We start from the raw sequence: 25,324 nt of genomic DNA, 5'->3' as shown, positions 1-25,324 counted from the left end.
TCTCAAAAAAATAAGGCACAATTTTATTTAGTGATAAATTTGAATAAATCATTTAAATATACTTTGGATTACCATATTTCAAATTGGTTTTAAAAACCTAATTCCACACAAGCTATCATCAACTGTGCAACATCACGCATAGTAGTTTGAGTCTGGAGAGCTAAGGTGGATATTTATTTATTACATTTTGACCACATGGCCCATCTTGTCTCCCTTACAATAGCAGATTGTGCTTGAGCCGACATTACTCTTCATTTCCCACCAATGAAGAATCTTTGCAGTTTGACCCAGACTATAAATTTCTATATGGTTCTGCCTCTGCCTTCCCCTCCATGCACACACCCTGTAAGGTGAAGGTTTGAAGCAAATCTGACTGGATTTGCAGGTCAGACCTACTTCATGTCCTGCAGGTGAAAGGACAAAAGGTTTGACCTGAGTGAATATTCTGTTCCAGTGCCATGGCTGATGGAAGCTGATATTTTACAGAGATGTGTCTGGCTTATGAAATAGGGATTCAGAGGGGAGAAAGACCAGCAGCCACATGGCCTATCTTTCCCCTGTGTGTGTTATTTTTCCTGAAGAACTATAAAATACATTGTGAGTTGCTTTGGATGAGAAGCTTTATTAATCTTGCCCGCCCGCCCCCCCCCCCCCCCCCCCATCTATGTCTTGCTATCAGTATTTGCTAAGGATAAAGGAGGGGGGGGGGGGGGGAGTTCTTGAGGCCACATCTTCTGTGCTGATCGTGTGTTGCTGGAGCTCACTGCCACTAGCAGCATACCTCTTCCCCCATTCTCTGGGTGGGCCATCACTTATATGTTCAAAACCCCATAGATTCCACTGGAGTATGAATTCAAACCAGTCACCCAATCCAGCACTCTATGGAGCTGCCTCATCCTATTATTAACAATCAGAAGTCATGAAAAGCTTGTAATTTCCTAGCTATGTACTAATTATGACATAATTCAGATCTGAGGCCACAGTTAAGCAAACAGTAATTACATAAGAGAATCAATTGTAATATTTTGCTCTCTCTGCAATATCCTACCAAAAAGCCCTTATATACAAACAATAATGTGTAAATATGCTCATTACATAGCATGGGATATTTTAGGTGCATATATCTCTATTCCATCCCGGTTGCCAGTCTTCTCCCTTGCCCCATCCTACCCACAAAACAGAGATGTTTTAAGACCTCAAATACTTGTAATCTGCTAGTCATAGGACCCAGTAAATACTGCAGTTCCCTTCTCTTTCTGTCAGACCTGTACAGGTACAGAGCCATCGCTTCCCAGTTAATGCTAGTAAGGTGGCCAGTATACCACAACTGGCCCACAGCCATAGAAAAGAGAAAGCATTTGGTTTGCTCAATAAAATATAACCATTAGCATAGTTAATGGTAGAAGATACCATGTTAAAGCAGCAGGATGTAGAGCAGGGACCAATGGCAGCTATTCTCCAATCATCCCTAAAAGGAGCACCAGCAGTGCCTTACACAATTGCAGGTAATGGAATCTGCGGAAGCAGTGGATATGTCAAGTAGTAGCCTATGGCAGAGCCCATCAGGACACCCAAGAAGATCCAGCTGTTGTAGGACATGACGCACAGCATCACCAGATAACCCAATACCACTTGTACGATGTGCACCAGCGACTGACCAGCATGGAGCCATAACCACCTGTCCAAAAACATCACATGATGAATATACGCACATATTCATGAGGAATGAGCCTAGCTAGTTATGAACACAACTTTTAAAGCCATTTGCATAGGTAAGTGTGTGGTAGACTATCAAGTGATTATTAAGCAAAGTATGTGTTAGAATGACTAAATAGAAAACTGGTTCTTGATTAGCAAACCAATTGTTTCAGTTGAAGATCAGGTTGGAACTTCTGGACATGGTCTTCGGACACACCTGTGCAGGAACACACTTGTCAAGCAGTAGAAGCTGTTTAATGCATTTACCTTTGGCTGGGATTGCTATAGTGGAGTGTAACATTATTGACTGATTCACTGTCTTCAAGTAGATGTTCTTCAGCTATGTTTGGTGGGATAGCCAGTTTTGTTTTCTGGAACAGTCTGGCTTTTCCAACCTTGATACTTTCATACAAGACAGTTAAAAGTAGGACCACCAACACAGACAGCACCATTCCTGCAAGGCAAACATCTCTAATGGAATGCATGATAATAGTCTCTTCCTGGCAACAACTCCTGAAATGCTGTACTAAAGATGCCAACTTTACTCTTCTACATCTGGTATTGTTTTAATACTGCTGTGGCTAGGGTTTAAGGGGGTGCCTTTCTTAAAATTGTATCCCAAATGATTTTACAATCCAAGAACATGTGAAATACACATACAATCAAGTGAATGGCTTGGGCACAAATGTTATTAGACATCTAAAGGGGAGAACGAGCACATGCTCAACTCATGTACAGGCACCCAGGCTTCAGCCTTCGGAATACAGTGTGAAGACAAAGCTGCTAGGTTTGAGCCCCAGTTCCCAACACTGAGCCATTAAGAACACTGTTGCTCTCTCTTGCACAGGATATCAAAAACCACTAGGAGCATGTGAGTAGTTAGTCAACAAGTTTCCTCCTGCTGGAACTCCAGGACCGAGATGAAAAGTGAGACTTTACCTGGGGGACTCTGCACGTTCCAGAAGTCAAAAAGAAGTGTCACCTTATCGGAGAAGAAAAAGTGCATCTGAAAGAGAGATAGGAAGCTGTATGAGAAGAACTGAAAACTTGATGTGCAATCTTCTATGCCTTAGCTAGCCCAGATAGAGGCTGAATGAATGAATGTACCTGCCAACAGAGGTACAAACTAGTGATTTTTTTCTCTCTTGTAACTCATTAAATGCTCTAATCATCATTCCACAGACACAGGAACCAGCTCTGTGGGGGTCTGAGCACCCAGACTATTGAACAAGCTGCTTCCCTGTGTTCCAAGGGGGGCAATCTGTATTGTGTTTGGTGCCCCAATCATTTTGAAGTGTTGGCTCCTATAACATAAGGCTAATGAAACTGATCATTTTGACATAGATGATGCTGCTGCTGCTGCTGCTCTGGACAAAAGGAATTTAGTGATTTTTCTTGGGGGTCTTTTCTAAGCTCTGGCCCAGATTGCTCCTCTTTAGTAACTGTCATTGGCACTGGACCTCCAAGACATATTGATGTTTTCTCTCGCTGCTTCTGTGTACCGATCCCCTCCCCCTGTGTTGTTAATTCATTGAACCATGGGAAGTTTCAGATATGATTCATTTAAAACCTGTAACAGTCATTGTTTCATATCCTATAAAACTTTGTCAAGTCAAAGAATGACAAAGAAGAGGAAACTGCTGCTGGCTTTCCAACCTACAATCAAGAGGACAATCTGTATTAGGAACTCTAGACACAGGCCTAAGATGAAAGGAGCCCCACAGAGGAGCAGAGGTCCCAGTCCAGTGGTTCCCACACCTGGTCCTACAGGCACACCAGCCAGTCAGGTTTGCATGCAACTCTCTCTCATGAATATTTATTTGTTGCATTTGTATCCCACATTTTCCTACCTATTTGCAGGCTCCATGTGGCTTACATTATGCCGTAATGGCGATCGCCATTTCCGGAGTGATACATACAAAGTGGTATTTCATTAAAGTTCTTAAGTGAACAGAGAGAGATAAGCAGTTAAGTAGAGAGTTTAGATCCAGAGTGTGAAATAAAGTGGAATTGCGTTACAGTTCATTGCTGACAGTAGGTGAAAGTCAAGTATAAAAAGTTCAGTTATATCCAGGTCTGGTATATGTTTTGTTGTGGATATTCATTGTGGATATCCTAAAGACCTGACTGGCTGGGGTGCTTCCAGGAGCAGCAGTGGGCACACAAATTCCAAATGTCACTGAGCAGCAGCAGAGGGCTGTGTGTGCATATGCCATGCCCTGCCCTTCCTTCTTGCATAACCCACGTACACAATTACAGCTTCTCCTCTTGCAATGTGTTTTACTTTATCTGACCTGCTTCAATGGAGCTCACTTTAATTGTACATTGAGGACTAAAGGTGTTTAAGAGGACATTTGAAAACATAGCCCAAATCTCAATTTCCTTGTCATCAAGCAGATGAAGCCATTACGTATGGGTTATGTCCATCAACCAGCAGGGGAGATAGAGAGCACTCAAACTTTCACAGTGCCCTCTTGGCCAGCTAGCTCCACTGCCTCTTCAGTATTCTCTATCTCTCCTAGCAGGGTGGCTGCAGCTTGTTCGAGCTCCAGAAAAATCTGCCGGGAGGTGGTTCCTGGCTTGCCAGTTGTTAACCGGGGTGTTGGAGGCTATAGCAGCTTCACTTTAAAGGCACATAGGTTAGCCCTTTCCCTGCCTTACCCATACCTCTGTGGATGTGGACATATTGCCTTGCTTTCCCTGTCCTTTCCCACCAACAGTGGATGCAGGCATATAGGTTCGCCCTTTCCCTGCCTTTCCCACTCATCTGAGCCTCCGGAGTCTTCAATACCTCTGCTTTCCTCACAGCTTTAAAAAAAAAAAAAAGAAAAGAAAGGTTTTTGACCTGATTTTCAGCAGGATCGTAGTTGTACACTAGATCCTTTGAGGTAAGAGTGTTTTCCAACTCCTCCGGGGTGGGCCCGCGATCGGGGCGATTTTGGCGCGAAACCGCCATTTTGGATTTTACCGCCGTTTTTTTGGCGATGGCTGCGGACAATGTAAAGCGCTGTTCCACTTGTGGCAAGCGCAAATCAGCAGCAGGGCTCTGTAAATCGTGCTGTACTGGCGTAGGAGCCGGCCCGAGCATGGCGAGCGATGTTTCTTCCCGCTCTGAGCTGACAGCGGGCGCCATTTTGCTTACACCGCATGGCGCGGCCTCCGTGGACACAGAGAGACCTGAGCCGGGTGGGGCACCTCGAGATGAGGTTATTTCAGGAGTGGCTGGCACCGGACAGGATTTGGGTGCCCAGGGTGAGATTTTCTCCCCGGATTTTGTGCTTTTGCTGCATAAAGCATACATGATGAAAAGAGCCCCGTCGTCTGTGGCTACGACACTGGGCAGCGGACATGGCCTCTAAGCAAAGGTTGGTGAAGTTGCCTTTTCAAGGACTTCTCCTATTTGGTGAGGAGTTGGAGAAAATTGTGAAAGGCCTGGGTGATCCTAAACCCCAGCGCTTGCCCGAAGATAGGCAGAGGCCTTCCTCTAAGGGCCAGGCGGTCCACTCCTCGTACAGACCTCGCTTCCGTGAAGCTAGAAGGTACCCCCCCGGGGCGTTCTGCTGGGTTCACTTCACGTGCCCCTGGTCAGCAGAGGAACTCCTTTCGCTCGGACAAGCGTTCCGCAGCCGGTGGCTCAAGACCAGGAGTTCAGGGGCGACCCTCTCAATGATGGTGCACCGGCCCTCTCCTCAATGCCTGTCATCGGAGGACGGCTTTCCCTCTTTGCCGAGGAGTGGGCCAAGATTTCCTCAGATCAGTGGGTTCTGGACCTGATCAGAGATGGAAACAGAATAGAATTCAACGCCCCAGTAAGAGACGTGTTTGTGGAGTCCCGATGCGGTTCTGCCGTCAAACGGGCGGCGGTGGAGGAGACTTTGCAAGGTCTGATTCTGTTAGGGGCTGTGACCCCGGTGCCTCCCGCCGAGCAAGGCTGCGGCCGATACTCCATCTACTTTGTGGTGCCGCGAAAAGGTGGGTCCTTTCGCCCTATTCTGGACTTAAAAGAAGTGAACAAGTCTCTGAGAGTGCGGCATTTCCACATGGAATCCCTGCGCTCCGTCATTGCGGCGGTACAGCCAGGAGAGTTTCTCACGTCTCTAGACCTGAAAGAAGCTTACTTGCACATACCGATTTGGCCCCCGCACCAGAAGTTTCTGAGGTTTGCGGTGTTGGGAAAGCATTTCCAGTTCAGGGCCTTGCCTTTTGGCCTCGCCACAGCTCCCCGAACCTTTTCGAAGGTAATGGTGGTAGTAGCTGCTTTTCTCAGGCGAGAGGGTATCAGGGTTCACCCGTACCTAGACGACTGGCTCATCAGAGCAGACTCTGCAACAGACAGCTTACAAGCTACAGCCAGAGTGGTCTCAGTACTGCAATCTCTAGGCTGGGTCGTCAATATGGCCAAAAGTCACCTGACCCCTTCTCAATCTCTAGAATTTTTGGGGGCCAGGTTCGACACAGTCTCGGGCTATGTGTTCCTACCCGAGCTAAGGCGGTGCAAGCTTCAGAATCAGGTCCGTCTGCTCCTGAGGATGCCCCGCCCGCGAGCTTGGGACATTGTCCAGCTGCTGGGATCGATGACAGCCACGATGGAAGTGGTACCCTGGGCGACAGCGCACCTGAGACCTCTACAGTATTCCCTACTCCGGAGATGGTCTCCTATTTCTCAGGATTACCAATGCAGACTTACTTGGCTCCCTGCGGCCCGACTCAGCATGGAGTAGTGGTTCTCGGACAGCATGCTGCGGCAAGGAATGCCGCTGACGCTCCCCGTTTGGTGCCTAGTGGTAACAGATGCCAGCCTGAAGGGCTGGGGCGCACATTGCAAGGGGAAGCATGCCAGGGTCTATGGACACCCGAGGAGTCGGAGTGGTCCATCAACCGCCTAGAGTTGAAAGCGGTGTTTCAGGCGCTTCTGGCCTTTCAAGTGACCCTGGAAGGATTGGCTGTCAGAGTGATGTCGGACAACACGACAACGGTGGCCTATATAAATCGACAAGGCGGAACACGGTGCAGAGCACTAGCCGCGCAGGCCGAACTGATTTGCCACTGTGCCGAGCTGCATCTTCAGTGTCTGTCGGCAGCTCACATTGCAGGTCAGAGCAATGTGCAGGCCGATTATCTGAGCAGGCATCAGATCGATCCAGCAGAATGGAATCTGGCAGACGAAGTATTCCTGCAGATCTGTGCCAAATGGGGCAAGCCCGTGATGGATCTAATGGCGACAAGTGCCAATACCAAAGTCTCGTGCTTCTTCAGCAGATGGAGAGATCCTCGCTTGGCGGGGTTGGATGCCTTGGCTCAACCCTGGCCTCCGGGTCTACTTTATGTGTTTCCCCCATGGCCCTTGATAGGGCGCCTGCTCTTGCGGATTCGGCTGCACCCAGGAGAAGTGGTCCTCATCGCCCCGGATTGGCCAAGGAGACCTTGGTATGCAGACCTCCGACAGATGCTCCTGGAGGCTCCTCTGCCGTTACCTCTGGTACCGAACCTGTTGACTCAGGGGCCGGTAGCCATGGAGGACGCCGGCCGCTTTGGTCTTATGGCATGGCTATTGAGAGGGCGCAATTGAGGGATAAAGGTTATTCCAATAAAGTTATTTCCACTCTCCTGCAATCCCGCAAGCGGTCCACTTCCGTGGCTTATGCCAGGATTTGGTGCCTGTTTGAGTCTTGGTGTGCTTCCAGAGCCATTGCTCCAATGCGGGCTCCTGTCTCGCCGCTTCTGGACTTTTTGCAGGAAGGTGTACAAAAAGGCTTGGCCTATAATTCCCTGCGGATGCAGGTGGCAGCGTTGGCCTCCCTTCGTGGTAAGGTGGAAGGCGTGTCTTTGGCTGCTCACCCAGATGTGGCACGGTTTCTTAGAGGGGTGCTTCGGCTCCGACCTCCAGTGCGAGCACCCTGTCCAGCTTGGAACCTGGGGCTAGTTTTGAAAACCCTGCAGGCATCTCCTTTTGAGCCACTTCGGCGAGCATCGGAGAAAGATTTGACACTGAAGGCCGTTTTTCTGGTGGCCATTACCTCGGCGAGACGGGTGTCAGAGCTCCAGGCGCTGTCCTGTAGAGACCCATTTCTGCAATTTTCAGAGTCCGGAGTCACGGTTCAGACCGTGCCTTCCTTTATGCCTAAGGTGGTTTCAGCCTTTCACCTAAACCAGCCCATTTTCTTGCCCTGTTTTTCAGAGGAAGAGTTTCCAGAATCTTTTGGGCAGCTGCACCTTTTGGATGTGCGCAGGACTCTGCTGCAGTATCTGCGAGTTACTAACTCTTTCAGGACTTCTGATCATCTGTTTGTTTTGCTATCCGGTTCTCGCAGAGGGTCTCCAGCGTCTAAAGCCACTATTGCCCGCTGGCTCAAAGAAACTATCTTTTCAGCTTATCTGCTGGCCGGCAGGGTTCTGCCTGTAGCCTTTAAGGCGCATTCTACTAGAGCGATTTCTTCCTCTTGGGCTGAAACTGGAGCACTCTCTCTTCAAGAGATATGCAGTGCAGCAACATGGGCTTCTAAGCTCTCCTTTGCCCGACATTACAGGCTGGATGTGGCTGCCAGGAGGGATGCGCGTTTTGGTGCACAAGTGCTAGCGCGTGGTGTGGCTTGTCCCCACCCTATCTAGGGATTGCTTTGTTACATCCCATATGTAATGGCTTCATCTGTTTGCTGACAAGGAAGGGAAAATTAGGTTCTTACCTTGGTAATTTTCTTTCCTTTAGTCATAGCAGATGAAGCCATGAGCCCTCCCTGTATGATTGTCTGTATGCTGTGAATCTGTTTTTCAGGTTCTGTTCTAATTTCCTGAAGTTCCTTCCTTGGGAGAAAGTTGGAAAACAATCTTCAGGATTCATGTTCAGTTTAAATTTAGGAGGATGTGTTCATTCCCTCCAGTGTGTTGGGAGGATGTGTGATTCCCTCCAGGAGGCGCGTGTGTTCCCCTCCAGTTCTATAAATAGGAGGATGAGTTCATTCCCTCCAGTGTGTTGGGAGGATGTGTGATTCCCTCCAGGAGGTGCGTGTGTTCCCCTCCACTTATACAATAAGGAGGATGAGTTTATTCCCTCCAGGAGGATGTGCATTCCCTCCTTTATGAGTTCATGCCCTTGTGATGGGCCATCGTTCGCTGTGAGGAAAGCTCTTGTGATTCCCATTGCAGTTTGCCATACTGCTTTGGAAGCTTCAAATACTGAAGAGGCAGTGGAGCTAGCTGGCCAAGAGGGCACTGTGAAAGTTTGAGTGCTCTCTATCTCCCCTGCTGGTTGATGGACATAACCCATACGTAATGGCTTCATCTGCTATGACTAAAGGAAAGAAAATTACCAAGGTAAGAACCTAATTTTCCCATCTGCTGTAATTACAAGTGTACAAAGTGAAGCACTTGGTTAGAATGTTTGTGCTTTTCTCCAGGTCATCCAGTGAATGGGGGGATGGGCCATATGACTATTTCCCCAGTAAAGTGCCTGCAGTATCATACCACCGATTTATTCTGGCAGATGGCACAAGCATAGTAGAACTAATGACCTCTATAGAAATAGCAAGTCTAAGGGAGCACAATTGGAAGCTTGTTTTCACAGAAGTGAACGAAAGTAACTTGGATCCATTTGATGCATTCATAGGACTTCCAATCTCTTTAGTTCAGGTACTTTTAGTAAGTTTTCTGTTTTCAAATCTGAGATGGAAAGCTAATCGTACTGTCTTGTCCCTTCTAAAGTGAATAAGAGGCAGAGTGTATTTCTGTTACTACTTCCATGTACATCAATTAGTACGAAAGCAAAGGCTGGCGTCCACAGGGATCAGAAATCCTATAAAATGGAGTATGAATTCTAACACTAACAATCTGCGGCTTCAGTCACCATGCCCTGCACCTGCTGGTGGGTTTTCAAAAGATTTTTATCAAAATAATGTTTAAAGCCCTCTGTAAGAAAGGGTTTTTTTGGCACAGGGTCCTACTTTAAGGGCTAGTTCAGCAGCGAAGGTGGTCAGCATACCTGAACACACAGTACCATTGTACAGCACTGCATACCTCTAGCAGTGCTATAAAAAGGGAGTACAGAAGGTGCCAGTCCTTCAGAAACAGGTGCAACTGGAATGGGTGCCCTCAAACTGACCTTGCACTGTCTTCAGAAATAATTTTTATGTTGTGGGACATTGAATGAATGGGGGATAATTATGTAGCAGCACAAAGGGAAGTGTTTTTGTTGAAGCCATACTGACCTTATTTTAATAAGAACACCTGCTAAGATGACTTGGTCTGGGGCAGGGCCACCAAGAGGAGGGGGGGGGATTCCCGGCCCTCCAAGGGGGGCCCAGCGCCAGGGTCTCTCTCTCTCCTGCTCCTGACGGGACCCAGGTGATCGTGATCTGACAGGAGGAAAGAGAGAAAACTCTGGTGCTCCCCCCCCCTTGGAGGCTAGGGAGGACCCGGCGCAAACACAGCAGGATTTCAGTCTGCCGCATTGCCTGTCCATGCGGCTGCTTTGTCTCTCATGCCGCGCATGCTTGGTTTTGAGGAAGAAACCAGCATGCGAGACGTGAGAGAAAAAGCAGCCGCAAGGGCAGGCAATGCGGCAGAGTGAAGAGCAGCACTGGAGGATCCTCGCCAGCTATGGTATTTGCAGTTGTGGTGGGTGGGGGGAGCGGTAGCAGTGGCAGCAATCCTGGAGGGGGGGGGGGAGCCCTGCCCCAGTGCCATATCCAACACTTTGAAGGGACCCTATAGCACTGCACTACTATGTTTTAATAAGTTAGCAAAATATTTCTTATTGTTTTAACTTCTGATTTTTCAGGTGTGCTGTAAATATTCTAATTTGCCCTAATTGCTGGGTCCTGATCTATGTTAGACCTTGTGTCCTGAAATCCAGAGAGAGGAAGAGGTTACAGCACATTGACCACCCCCATTGCTTTGGTTTTGCTTTCCAACATGGTAACAGGCCACAGGATTCCAAAAGTATAACTAAGGAGCAGGGGCAGGATGCAAATCTAGCCTTGTGGTCTGGCCTTTGGGAGCCCATGACTTATTCTGGCATAACGTTTTAGAAGAGGGAACTGGATATGGTGAAATAAATCATGTCTCAACATGTGGTTAACAGCAGACCGAGATCATGGTTTGTTTCCCTTTTGTCAGGAAAATCACAAGGTTATAAGAAGAAGAAATTTTCTTTACTTCTAAATGAATATTCCACTTAATATCTCTGTCTTTTCTACTACCCTCCTCCTTGGCCAGTTCGATGAACTCAGTTATACAGACAAGCTTCCTTATGTCTAAGGATGATCTGGAGCTGTAGGTTTTTGCATTTAATACCAAAATATGCAGCAGGTACCATATTGTCAATTGCACCAATTAGATATTCTACTGGCAGCAGATGCTGCAGGTGACTGAAGCAGCTTGTCTGTAAAAGCTGTTTAGGTTCATGTTTTATTAAAGGGAACATTAACTGGTTTGGACAGGTGCAAAAAAAAAAAAAAGCAAAACCTTTTAATCTACAATGCTCAGCAAGTTATTGCAAATGTTAGTTACATAATTTAGATTATATAGCCGTGTTTCAATTAGTAAAAAAAAAGCCCTCTGTTGACTATTCTGGAACTTAAGTAGAACCATGTGTCTGTTTTTCAGAAGCCCACCTTCACTTTGTTCCACATTAGTATCGCTCTCCCCTCTTTTTAAGCCCTGGTATTATTCAAGGCTTTCTTGACATGTTAAAAACTGTTTTCATCCCACCTCCAGTAAGAGAATCAATTGCATGAGCTTATTTATATATTTGGATGTCTTATGCCTTTTTTCAGTTGTAGCTTAATGCGAATTAGTCCCTCTGTCCTTAAAGAGCTCCCAATGTCAGTTAAGGACGGGCTAGATGCACTAATCAATCAGAGCCCTTCCCTTACCGATTCGCTAAGGGAATCGGTAAGGAATGGGCATGCATCAAGGAATAGGAATGCAAATCAGCTGCACTTGCATTCTCTATTCCATCGTTAAACAGTCAGCCAATCGGCCGGTGGAGCATGCGCAGAGCAGCCAAGGACGTCCTTCACTATAAAAAAAACTCCCTCTAAAAAGATGTTTTTTTTACAGGCTACAAGCTAATGTACAGTTCAGAGGCAAGAGAATAAAATCTAACCTGACGATATGGAGGAGACTTCCAGCCCAGAAAATCGGGACGCGAGAGGATACTGGTAACAGCTAAACGCGCTGAGATTGGCTGAGAGAGAACTGGAGCTGATCAGTTATGCTATTACTTACTAGTTCTGGAGTGCTGTATTTTGTTATGCTGTTTTGATAAATGCTCAATAATTCATACAACTTAAAAAAGTGGAAAAAAAAATCTAAGTGCTCGTCCTTTTTTTTTTTTTTAACAAAGCTATTAGTGGGATTTGAACCTGCCACCTCTGGATTACAGGTGCTCTAACCACTTGGCTACAACTCTACTTGCTTGGATGTCCCTCCCTTACTTCCAGGTCTCTCAGCTGAGTGAAGCACAGCCAAAAGGATGTTTTTATTATTGCGGGGGGGGGGGGGGGGGGGAGCGGGGAGGAGTCCACCCAAAATGTACGTTGTGATTGGCTCAGAGACTTCCAGGTCGCTCAGCTGAGTGAAGCACGGCCAAAAAGGACGTTTTTATTATTTCGGGGTTGAATGATGTCCAAAAAAGAGCATGCAGCATTGGAGCCTGTTTGATTTTTTTAAATTAAGCTTCACTTCAAAAAAAAAAAAAAAAAAAAAAAAAAAAGTCCATTTTGGGCGGCCTCCCCCCCCCCCCCCCCATAATAAAAACGTCCTTTTTGGCCGTGGTTCACTCAGCTGAGAGACCTGGAAGTAAGGGAGGGCCACCCAAGCAAGTAGAGTTGTAGCTGAGTGGTTAGAGCACTGGTCTTGTAATCCAGTGGTGGCAGGTTCAAATCCCACTAATAGCTTTGTTAAAAAAAAAAAAAAAAAGACAAGCACTTGGATTTTTTTTCCACTTTTTTAAGTTGCATGAAGTCTTTATTGCATATTTATCAAAACAGCATCAGAGCCTGTTTGATTTTTTATATATATATATATATATACAGTGGGGGAAATAAGTATTTGATCCCTTGCTGATTTTGTAAGTTTGCCCACTGACAAAGACATGAGCAGCCCATAATTGAAGGGTAGGTTATTGATAACAGTGAGAGATAGCACATCACAAATTAAATCCGGAAAATCACATTGTGGAAAGTATATGAATTTATTTGCATTCTGCAGAGGGAAATAAGTATTTAATCCCTCTGGCAAACAAAACCCTTGTTGGCAAGCACAGCGGTCAGACGTCTTCTGTAGTTGATGATGAGGTTTGCACACATGTCAGGAGGAATTTTGGTCCACTCCTCTTTGCAGATCATCTCTAAATCATTAAGAGTTCTGGGCTGTCGCTTGGCAACTCGCAGCTTCAGCTCCCTCCATAAGTTTTCAATGGGATTAAGGTCTGGTGACTGGCTAGGCCACTCCATGACCCTAATGTGCTTCTTCCTGAGCCACTCCTTTGTTGCCTTGGCTGTATGTTTTGGGTCATTGTCGTGCTGGAAGACCCAGCCACGACCCATTTTTAAGGCCCTGGCGGAGGGAAGGAGGTTGTCACTCAGAATTGTACGGTACATGGCCCCATCCATTCTCCCATTGATGCGGTGAAGTAGTCCTGTGCCCTTAGCAGAGAAACACCCCCAAAACATAACATTTCCACCTCCATGCTTGACAGTGGGGACGGTGTTCTTTGGGTCATAGGCAGCATTTCTCTTCCTCCAAACACGGCGAGTTGAGTTCATGCCAAAGAGCTCAATTTTTGTCTCATCTGACCACAGCACCTTCTCCCAATCACTCTCGGCATCATCCAGGTGTTCACTGGCAAACTTCAGACGGGCCGTCACATGTGCCTTCCGGAGCAGGGGGACCTTGCGGGCACTGCAGGATTGCAATCCGTTATGTCGTAATGTGTTACCAATGGTTTTCGTGGTGACAGTGGTCCCAGCTGCCTTGAGATCATTGACAAGTTCCCCCCTTGTAGTTGTAGGCTGATTTCTAACCTTCCTCATGATCAAGGATACCCCACGAGGTGAGATTTTGCGTGGAGCCCCAGATCTTTGTCGATTGACAGTCATTTTGTACTTCTTCCATTTTCTTACTATGGCACCAACAGTTGTCTCCTTCTCGCCCAGCGTCTTACTGATGGTTTTGTAGCCCATTCCAGCCTTGTGCAGGTGTATGATCTTGTCCCTGACATCCTTAGACAGCTCCTTGCTCTTGGCCATTTTGTAGAGGTTAGAGTCTGACTGATTCACTGAGTCTGTGGACAGGTGTCTTTCATACAGGTGACCATTGCCGACAGCTGTCTGTCATGCAGGTAACGAGTTGATTTGGAGCATCTACCTGGTCTGTAGGGGCCAGATCTCTTACTGGTTGGTGGGGGATCAAATACTTATTTCCCTCTGCAGAATGCAAATAAATTCATATACTTTCCACAATGTGATTTTCCGGATTTAATTTGTGATGTGCTATCTCTCACTGTTACCAATAACCTACCCTTCAATTATGGGCTGCTCATGTCTTTGTCAGTGGGCAAACTTACAAAATCAGCAAGGGATCAAATACTTATTTCCCCCACTGTATATAGTGAAGAACGTCCATAAAGGTCGCTCCTGATGAGCACTTGGCCGTTTTTGCCCCCCCCCCCTGATTTTTTTTTACATTTTAATAATTTTTCCAATCCCACACAGCCCCAACTAGAGGTACAGACCTCTCGTTAGATTTTCCAGCGTTAAGGCAATCGGAAAAGGTTACTGCATCTCATTACAATAGGGTTTCTACACGATTTGCTCATCTGCATTCCGTTTTTGTTAGCTGCTACCGTCGTCGGGAAAAAAGTGTTTAGTGCATGCCAGGGTTTACTACTTGCTCGTTAAGGGCTCATTAAGTTTAGTGATTCTGGCCCTAGATTCTGTAAATGGCACCCGGACAAAGGCCCAAACCTTAATCCATCACTGTTACCTTGGTACTTGTCTACAGTTTTGTATACAGAAAGGTCTGCTTAATACTTCACACCTATGGAAGCCACTTTGGCTAAACAAAGAAAGGTAATATATCAGATTCATTACCATTACAGTTCAATATCTGCCTTCTTGATCCCTTGCAGTGGCTCAGTGTTTTTATAAAAGATTTTATAATATGATTTACTCAAGACATCCAGTGAATATTAAGCCATGGCTGTGGCTTTATCCTTAATCACCAAGGTACCTGTGAGTGCCAGAAAACACTGTGCATAACCCTTGTGAATGATTTGAAGCTGTAATATAAAAGTTATTTAATGGAATAACTGATTAAAGTGTTTTGTGAATGAAGGCAACAGTCTTTAAAGGAAAACTCCAAGCGAGATTTCTATAGAAGGAACTTAAGGAGCAACGATCTGGTACAAGCATGGGAGAAAGATCAGCAGAGATTGCATAAAACAAAAAATAAAAACAAGTGCTTTAATGGCAAGGAATAAGATACAAGCAATCAACTTTAAACTCCATATTCTCAAACAGCTTTGGGATAGTAGAATGACTCCTATCATGAAAAGCTGATCTAACGAAGGAACTCATCCATGCCCACCAGTTAATTTATCAGAACTAGCCTATGTAGATACTATACAGCCCATGAGCTGAAAAACTACAAGCATGGTTAACAGCATCAGATCCAAATACTCAAAGTGCTCAAGAATGAAGGCAGATGTCCATTTCTCTCTCTGGTTTTATGAGCCACATTGAGCCTGCACGTTTGTGGGGATAATGTGGGGTATAAATACATTGATAAATAAACTGTGGCCTAGCTTTCTACAAAAGGAGTGAGATAATTCATCAGCATGCTACTATGTATATACTATGCATATGTAGTATCACATCATGCATTATGCTATGAGTTTCTTGTTGGGCAGACTAGATGGACTGCACAGGCCTTTATCTGCTGTCATCTACTATGTTGACAGCAGATAAAGTGTATTCTGATCTACTTGAGTTCTGAAGATATTGTGCTGTTTGTGATCTACTATGTTACTAAATCACAAACAGCACAATATCTTCAGAACTCAAGTAGATCAGAATGCACTACATGATCATTATGGAGATGTAAATTAACATGGAAGGAATAAATTAAAAAAATTACTCCTTTTATATATCAACAACCACCCACAAAGGTTGATAATTGCAGTTCAGGACTGCAGATTCTGTGGCATGGAACAGGATATTAGCATGTCCCAAACAATGAGATCTGTACTAACGTCTAAAGCTCTGCACATTGAGGGGGCAGTTCTAAAAAGGTCAATGAAATGTAGGCGCTAGGATGCTGCATGTTAAGTGCTAATTCTATATTGGCAAACACATGCTGAATTGCTGTAATACAATACTAAGCATGAGATGGCATTTACACATGGCTGCTTATGACATAAGTGGCTAGTGTAAAGGACTGTGACTAAATGCTGCAGCTGTGCATGTAACAGACAGTATGCCTCTTTCCATGTGAACAGCCACTTGCAGTTTACATGCTTATAACTCTGGCTTGTCCAACCTTGGGTGTTTTTCATTTCTCTGGGTACCCCAGCCTTGAACCCACTCTAGCTTTGCCCGATGTACCATGGGTTTGTGCTTAATCAGGATAAAACTACTGTTTGCTGGTTTTCAGGTTATCTCCCTCCTCTCACAATTACTCCTTTCTTATGGAGCGCTCCAATGCAAGTATGACTCAAGTATTTGGGAGAGATCATTGATGCTGACATTTCATTTATATCAGTTTTGGCACTTGTCATGTAGCATCTAGACTACTACAGTGTTGTTTTTGCTGGCATACCTCAATATTAAACAAAAAAAATCTTCAAACTACAGCAGCCAGATTCTTATATAGGGCTAATATATATGACCATATCTCTCCTATTCTTCAGAAGCTGCACTGGTTACCCGTTTATCACTTTCAATAGAAGATTTTACAGCTCTTTATGAAGGGACTCCATCCTCTCTCTCCTTTAAATCACCCCTCATGTTGCATGTCAGTCATTCCATTCAGTACATGAACACCTTGTTCTCAACACCCTCACCCCCCAAATGGACACATTTGTATTTCATAAAGAAAGCAGTGAAAAAGAATGCTGAATACCCTACAGGTTAAGCTACGGAAGAAACTATCCTTAAAGAAATTTAAATCAATGCTGAAATCTCACTTTTTTAGCCTACAGTATCTGGATGTTCTTGGAACAGTGATTTAAGATCCAATAATTCTGTCTTATTGAGATTTGTTGTGTCTTATGACCCTTGGTATGAGTGCCTTTCCTATTCTTTTAAGAGCTATTTTCCACTTATTTTAATCATTGTAATTTACAAATGTCAATACATCACCTAGACCTGTTATTTTTTTTTCAGAGAAAGTGGTATATCAAGTTTTATTAAACACTAGCTCTACCCGGCCACGCGTTGCTGTGGCTCAGTCTGGTTAAATGGAAAAGAAAGAAAAGAGGAAGCGCACGTTTCTAATATGTTTAATTTCACAATGATTGTGGGTATACAATATTTTTTGTTGTTCCACTGTGTGTGCAGAGATAGAGAGATTGTCTGGTTTGCCGACTGTAGAACATGCAACATATAATTGTCCATGTGAGAAGCAATCCGTGCGTAGATGTAAACGGGTGAATTCTAAAGACTGGCCCTGAGCTTTGTTGATGGTGATTGCAAACGTCAATCGAATTGGGAATTGCAATCTGTTAAATTGAAATGGCATATCTGTTGGAATCATAGGAATGCGAGGAATGAGGACATGTTCACCTTTGAAAGGTCCTGTCAAGATTGTTGCTTGTACGACATTGCTCATTAATTTTTTTACTGCAAGTCGCGTGCGGTTGCAAAGCTTTGGCTGGTTGATATTTCGCAACGATAATTGGGACACCGATTTTCGATTGCAGTACGTGCGGTGGCATCCCTGGCAGATCGAGTGAATTGAAAAAGTCTGTTGGAAAATTAAGCGCTTCATCAGCTTGCAGAACAGTGTCGACGGACTTGTATGTGAGTGGCTCGCTTTGAATGTTAGACTGAATAATATTGTTCAGTTCGTAGACGTCTTTGTTCTTGGCCGCAAGAATAGCTCGTTCACTCAGCGAATCGTGATTCTTATAATTGGTTTGAATATTGGGAAATACTTTTTCAACCAATTGTTCTTTTGAGGTCACTAAATTGCAGAAGTTATGAGGCAATGAAATTCGTCCTGAGGTCAAATCAACCGCCACCTTTCCGTTCCCAATTTTCAGCAATTGATGTCAGAATATCTGAGCTGATTGATCGTTTTGCAGCTGGACACGCATATTTGTAGTTAAGTTTAATGACTTTACGTGTTGCCACAAAGTACAGTATTTTAGGCAAGCATTTATTTCGTCCGCTGGTGTCGATCGAGGACCTACAGGTAATGTTTGCCTGAAATCTCCTGCAAGCAATATTAATGTGTTCCCAAATGGTCTGATGTTTCCACGCAAATCTTGCAATGATCAATCAAGAGCCTCGAGCGATGTTTTTCGCTGTGCTGTTTCCTGGGCACGTATTTGAGCCATTTGTTTCGCTCATTCGCTGATGCCCGTTCTTCCTCAGTTTGATTTGCAATTGTAGGTATATAAAAACATGCGCGTATTCGAATGCAACGTTGTGTCGAAATTTCAAAGCAATTGGAGAAGAACTTTCGGAGATTTAAGCCACTCTCAGCCTGTCGCGTTGATTCTGTTGAGAACGAAGCAGATCTGAAGCTGCAGAACATGATCGCTGTGCTCGCAACCGTGCATCGTCAAGTCTGGCTGCACATCGCTCTGCTGCTTCGTCGGCACGTATTTGAGCCATTCTTTGTGTGTTTCGCTCGTTCACTGATGGCCATTCTTCCTCAGTTTGATTTGCAATTACTCGTCGCACTGCTTCCACTCCGCGAGTATGACAGCTGTGACATCTATATAATAGTAGGTATATAAAAACATGCGTGTATTCGAATGCAACGTTGTGTCCAAATTTGAAAGCAATCGGTGAAGAACTTTCGGAGATTTAAGATTTTGAACAAACGAACATTTACATTTTTATTTATATAGATTACGAAATAAAACCTACCTCCTGTCAAGAGCTTTTACCTGGCCCTCTGTGGGATTCCTGCTTCCCCTCACCCTGCCATAGCTGTCTATAAGCTTGAACTGCATGACGCCAGAAGTTCGGGTGATCAACCTGAACTTCCAGCACTGTGCAGCTCGCGCTTGCAGACAGCTGTGTCGCAACAGAGGAAGCAGGAATCCCACTGAGCTTCTGCCACTGGAGCCAAGTGGGGAGAAAGACTGGGTGAGGAGGACTGGGGGATACATGAGAGAGAGAGAGACTGGTGTGCTCAGGGTGTGCGATTTTCAAAAAGAGTAAATACACTCGTGTGTATTTATTTATTTTTTTTAAGAAAAAGTAAACAGCTCGTGCACGAGCAAGAGCACGACGAAGAAGAAAAAACCGGCAAAAAGCCAACTAAAAACGAAGGCTCTTCTTTTCTGGGGCACAGAATCGCCGTAAACAGCTGCTCTTGACCGCGGAAAAAAGACTAAAGCGGGACTCTCGCGCTACGGGCAGGAAGATGGCCACATATGCGTGGTGCGCGCAAGGCTTTAGCAACCTTTGTTGCTAGGAAGATTTTCCGGACCTGGGGCTGCTGTGGACGTCACCCATATGTGAGAACAAGCTTGTCCTCGGAGAATTCATTTTATTCATGGCACTTGTCAACATATGCTAACATTTCAATCACACACTTGTGGAACCACAGTTCCATGTGTAAATCAAAATAATTTAAATAAACCTCATTAAAATCAGAACAAAATGTTTTTCCAATTCAACTAAAGCAGTTCTTATCTTCAAGTGGATAAGGCCAGATTTGTCTGAACTGTTGGATGTTACAGGATTGGGTGGTTTTAAAGTGTCCTTTTTCAATTGAAGATCAAAGGCTCAGAATCAGTAGTGCCTGATGCCTTATGTGCACCATTAACATTGTGGACATGGAAGCTGGCTGGGAATGCAACAGAGTGCTGCACAACTGCCCAAAACAGCAATCACGCCAGTAGATTTGATTCCTGCAACTAAATGTATACAATGCAGTTTACGGTTGATTTCGAACTGTTAACAAAGACAAATCAAAAAGCCCCCACCTAACCTCCCAATACATGGCTAAAATCCAACTGGGGTCCCTAGGAGGGAAAAAAAATTTCACCCTTACATAGAAGGGTCAGATTTAGGTTTTTACTATCATCCTAAACTTACTATCTGCTTCCATCCTTTCTTCCTACATCAGGCAATTCTACTAAGTTTGTGCCACCAATACAACTTATTTTGGACCCAACTCCTCCAACTTTCCCTCATTATAGGGACCTTTGCTAAAAGGTTCCTAGCTCGATCTCAACTACCTACCTGTATATCATCATCCAACTTTTTTGTCTTCCCTCCCTCAATGTTTTGTATGTTAGCACCAGAATGTTAAAATGTAACAAGCCAGTGATGGCAAAGAATTCTTTTTGCTTGGATTAAAAACTTTTTCCTTCCTGACGCAGCACATAGATTAGCGAAACAAGGTGCTCTTGTTGGAGGGAGATATGAAGATTTTGTTTGAGAGATTTTGTTCGAGAGGTTCCTTCAGTGTACCACCTGATTGCCTGACAGCTTTACTGCTTGATATTTGGAAACAGCAGTTCCACTTCAGTTCCGAGGACAGCTATAGTTACAGCTAAGTTTTTAGTCTTTTTTTGAAGGGCTGGCCATGCTCATTCAGTTGTCCGATTTTGGATCTTATTATATGAGTGGCCGTTTTGGGGGTCCCTGCTTTACTTAATGCATTTAGTTTTGCCATTATTATTTTGTATGATCATTCACTTGTTCCCCATTTAGTGTTTGAAAAAAGGTTTTTTTAAATCATCTGATTTTTCTCCTTTTTAAAGAGTTTTTGCAGTTGATTCTTTTTTCCTTTTTTCTTATTCTTGGGACCAATGATATTACCTTACTTCCATGAATGATAGTGGATTGTATTAATACTTTGGGTATTCATCCCTATCGGGAGTTTTGAGATCTCTTTTGTTTAAATTTGTATGAAATGTTCCCTTGTTGAAACTTTGGGGAAACAGGTGGCTGAGATACAAAATAAATTTTTTGAAACTTTTTTGGATAGCTTGTCAATTTTGATTAAAGTTTGAAATTCCCTGTTTTGATATTGAGGTTTTCTAAAAAAAATGTAACCAATGACATACAGCTTTTACAACACCCTTAACAGTATTACAGAAATCCAAGTGAGACATGACCAGAGAAAGCCACCAACTGCTACGATTTCCAGTCCAAAGTAGAGCACAGGTTTGCCACAAATTTCATCTTGAAATAGGTTTGAAGAACCACGTCACAACATGTCACATGGATCTCTAGTTCAAAATTATATTATCCCTTCTCCTAATTTTTCTATTTTCTCCTTGATGTTGCCAACTTCACTAGCCCTCTAGCATCCTTTTTTCAGGTGCTAGATGTGGTGCCAGACACACAATATCAACCGGCTCACCTTTATCCACATGTTTGTTCACTCCTTCAAAGAAATGTAGACTGGTGAGGCAAGATTTCCCCTTCACTAAATCCATGTTGACTTTGTCTCATTAATCCATGCTTTTGAATATGCTCTGTACTTTTGTTCTAATAGTCTCTACCATTTTGCCCGGCACCGACATCAGACTCATCAGTCTATAATTTCCCAGATCTCCTCTGGAACCTTTTTAAAAATCAGCGTTACATTGGCCACCCTCCAATCTTCCGGTACAACGCTCGATTTTAAGGATAAATTACATATTACTAACAATAGCTCCACAAGCTCATTTTTCAGTTCTATCAGTATTCTGGGATGAATACCATCCAGTCCAGGAGGTTTGCTACTCTTCAGTTTGTAGAACTGCCCCATTACATCCTCCAGGGTTACAGAGAATTCATTAAGTTTCTCCAACTTGTCAACTTCGAATACAATCTTTTTTTCGAAGTCCCTCTTAGCCTTCCTTATCAGCGCTTTGCATTTGACTTGAATTCCTTATGCTGTTTCTTATTATTTTCAGTCGGTTCCTTCTTCCATTTTCTGAAGGATTTTCTTTTAGCTCTAATAGCTTCCTTCACCTCACTTTTTAACCATGCTGCTGTCATTTGGTCTTCCATCCTCCTTTTTTAATACGCAGAATATATTTGGCCTGGGCTTCCAGGATGGTGTTTTTGAATAGCATTCACACCTGATGTAAATTTTTGACCCTCGCAGTCGCTCCTCTAAGTTTTTTTTTTCACCATTCTTTTCATTTTATCATAGTCTCTTATTTTTTTAAGTTAAATGCTAACGTATGTGATTTCCTATGTATACTTACTTCAAAGCTAATATCAAATCCGATCATATTATGATCACTGTTATCAAGTGGCCCCAGCACCATTACCTCCCACACCAGATCATGCTTGTCGTGACTGAAGGAAGGAAGTCTTGGCCTGTGAAAACTTAGGTTACAAGGTATCATCTTATTTTCCATACAGCGAGAGTGCATGCGCACTCATGTATTTGGCCCTCTGTATGTTACAAACTATAAAATATGGCCCCTGCTAGAAAAATGTTGGCCAAGCCTGACCTAGAGAGAGGGTTGGAAACAGTTGATAAACTGTATAAAAAGTCTAGGAAACTGAATTGCAAGAGAAGGGGGCCATATACCTGGAACAGTTGACCAATACGGAAGAACTGGGGCTGATGAGGAAAGAGGAGGAAAGTAAATGTCTGCTTTTCAAATGGTCATCATATTTGGCAACTTGCAAGTGGAAAATGCATTTGGGGTTCCTCCTACCCACCCCCCCCCCCCCTTCTGAATTTTTGATAGCATCTAGCTTTTTAGGGTATTTCCATTTCAGTTTTTGTTTTCTTTATTTAAAAATGAGCTTTTGTTCTTGTTTCATCTGTGGAACAGACTTGAATGATTCCGTTATTTCTGTTTTGCCAATAGGCAGCATTCTGGTGCTTTAAGGCCCTCCCTCCCCCCAATGTAATATGTAAGTCTTAACTTTTCAGATACAACCATATCAAAACAAGTGTTTTAGCCATGCAAGTAGGTTTTTGAAGAATTTGACTGTGACGGACCCCCCCCCCCCCCCATGTCAATATAATTTTGTTTTGGAATGGCAAATGAAATGGGGATCTCTGTTTTGAAGAACTAAAGCTGTAAGGTTTAAATGGTCCCGGAATGTATAAAATCCTGTTTTCACTTCCACATAAAGTTCGTTGAGCATTGCTCTCAAGTGCAATGGGAAGTTTTTCTGGGTGATGGATACTGGTTGGGGACTTTTTTTCTTCTAGTAGTAGTTTTTTTTATAGACTAGAAGAATCGACTTGCTCCTAACTACTTGTAGCTAGAGATTCCCTCTGCAAATCAGCCTTCTGCGTCTAGCATGAGGAATATCCACGAAGGCAGTTTGCAATTTTGTTTTGTACGTAGCGAATGATCCATTTCTACTAAAACGCAGAAGTAGCAATGACTTTTGTACTTACCCTTACCCTGCTTAATTACGTGCGAAAATCATTTATGCTCATATATTTTAATTTATTTATTCGGGGCTGTAATTTTTTTAAATGTTGGTTCGTGATAAGTTAAGCTACAGGTGGTAAGTAGGAAGGGAGTTACAATGTTCTGTAGTTTGTAGATATTTGACGCGCTAGGGCTGCAGGAGATTATTTTACTGTATTTAATGTATTAAGTTATGTCCAATAAAAAAGGTATCATCTTATTTTCTTTTCCATGTTTTCTTTTGTTTGATTTCTATTGATAACCTTTACGGTATGAGAAATTAACTTTTATAACTTTCTCTCCACATAAACTGATAGCCAGCTCTGCGCATTTCTCTCGGTTTTTTTTTTTTTTTTTGCTTCCCCGAGTCTTCCTCATAGTGATATCAGCCCTGTGTTTTCGAGAATTTGTGAGTCGATTGCGTTGGCGTTTGCCCCTGGTCCCAAGATGCTCGCTAAGGAACTATACCTCAGTCACTTAGGAGCACATTTTCTCTTATTATTGTACCTGTTCTAGGGAAGGAGGGCTGTACGTAACAGACAAGTGAAATGCAAAAAAAAAAAAAAAAAAACTTACCGACATCATTCTCGATTTTTGTGTAAAAGTAAAACCCAAGAACAGCTATAGAGCGGTGACCTCTTTTCTTTCACTTCTGTAAAACAACATCGCTGCAAGTCCAGTCCTGCAACAGCAGGAGGACTGGAGGAGGCGCATGCTGCTGCTGGAGCTGACGTCAGAGGCGGGGAATGTAGGTGATAGGACGAATCGTATCAGCAAAAGAAGGAAACCGAGGGAGGAAAGAAATAAGTAATATATGTGCTTTCCTGATAGTGGGTGCTAAAAACCACATACCATCCTTTCCTTTTCCCCGAATAGCACTTTCTTTTGTAAACACGGATAGACCAGAACTATCTCACACTACCTCTTTTCAGCATACGCAGAAGTTATACGGTACTACTACCTGCCTAGCCTAAGGGGGCGTGGTAAGTCACGAGACGGCCTCTACCTTCCCGACATGCTCAGCGAAGGAAGCCGAAAAGGGGGTGGGGCTGCAGCTGCGGCGCCGGTTGTTCAATTGGTTGGTGGTGGTGGGGGCAGAAATTATGTGGGAACATGAGGAATGTGGGGTCTGGTACGCTACGGAGTGTAGTACGTTTGAGTGAACTGTTTAAGAAATTGTATCTTTCAATTGTTTTTCCTTTTTAAGGACTCGCGTCGCGTGGGTTATTGCTTTCAGTGTGGTTGGTTGGTAATGTTTTGGTCCTTCAGCGTGTTAGGGCCTAGCCTAGTCCGGTCTTGGTCTCTTCCAATGTAGTGGCCAGGCCGCCAAGGAGATTTGATTGAGAACGGGAGCAGGCATGACGTCAAAATGTTGAAGCCACTTAACCCAAGGAGGTTTGAGACTGGTCTGGCGATGAAGACTAGTCTGAAACTGATTTTGTTTCCCCTATGGAGCGCATGAGAATCAGGTGCTCAACATTCAGAGTTTCTATCTATTTATGACATTCATATCCCACATTTAACATGTATTAGGTTGAAACCAGGGAGCATTTGTAAACTTTTTTTGTGCCTAGATCAAAGGAGAAAGATGGTTTGTGGGAATTTGTGCCATCTGTTTTGAAGACTGCAGTGATATATTATAAAAATGCACTTAATATTGTTTATTACTATTATTTAGTGCTGGTTGATATACGGCAGAAGTTAACCAAGTCAACTTCATGCTTTGTAATATAATTTTAATAGCATTTTCTCAGTTATTACCCAAATACAAATAAAATTATGTTAATTATACAACCGTGTCTGCTTCTTATGGTAGTTAAGACAATGTGGTCCTGGAGTTACCCAAGGCAGTCAGGTTTGTCAGGATATTGACAATGAATATTCATGAGAGATTTGCATACAGTGGAGGCAGTGTTTGTAAAATGCTTTGAGGCCTACTGAGCTGTATCCGTTGTGTTATTTTCACAGTTGGAAACAGAGGCTTATAGGGAGGGAGAGGAATACGTGAGGGGAAGGGTTCTTGCGGTATGTTCTCTGTAAAAGTTTTTATTCCATATCATCAAG

General features: G+C 43.9%; 1 protein-coding gene across 2 annotated transcripts; it reads right to left on the bottom strand.

The window, feature by feature from the left end:
- SLC31A2 (solute carrier family 31 member 2) lies at positions 1 to 24,246 on the bottom strand. Of its 2 annotated transcripts, XR_003942550.1 has the most exons (5): positions 23,837 to 24,246; positions 2,638 to 2,704; positions 1,966 to 2,152; positions 1,228 to 1,678; positions 1 to 1,195 (listed from the first exon to the last, which is right to left on the bottom strand). XR_003942550.1 is itself a non-coding variant. In XM_030207106.1 (4 exons), the coding sequence occupies exons 1-4, from the start codon at positions 23,843 to 23,845 to the stop codon at positions 1,492 to 1,494; spliced, it is 450 nt and encodes a 149-aa protein (XP_030062966.1). In that variant the 5' UTR covers positions 23,846 to 24,246; the 3' UTR covers positions 1 to 1,491. The 2 variants fall into 2 exon arrangements, 1 of the variants encoding a protein (XP_030062966.1); XM_030207106.1 differs by having other exon boundaries at positions 1 to 1,678.
- Positions 24,247 to 25,324: the final 1,078 nt, after the last annotated feature.

The sequence above is a fragment of the Microcaecilia unicolor genome, chromosome 6 (genome assembly GCF_901765095.1).
Source record: "Microcaecilia unicolor chromosome 6, aMicUni1.1, whole genome shotgun sequence".
Lineage (NCBI taxonomy): Eukaryota > Metazoa > Chordata > Amphibia > Gymnophiona > Siphonopidae > Microcaecilia > Microcaecilia unicolor.
Note: the sequence above shows the minus strand (reverse complement) of the source record. Positions and strands in the feature narration are given on the sequence as shown.

Bases quoted from the DNA above. Each gene is read 5' to 3' on its own strand.
- SLC31A2 (XM_030207106.1), bottom strand. The intron at 2,153-2,637 runs GTAAAGTCTCAC...TTTGCCTTGCAG, and splicing joins GAACGTGCAGAGTCCCCCAG to GAATGGTGCTGTCTGTGTTG. The intron at 1,679-1,965 runs GTAAATGCATTA...GTTTTTGGACAG, and splicing joins TATAGCAATCCCAGCCAAAG to GTGGTTATGGCTCCATGCTG.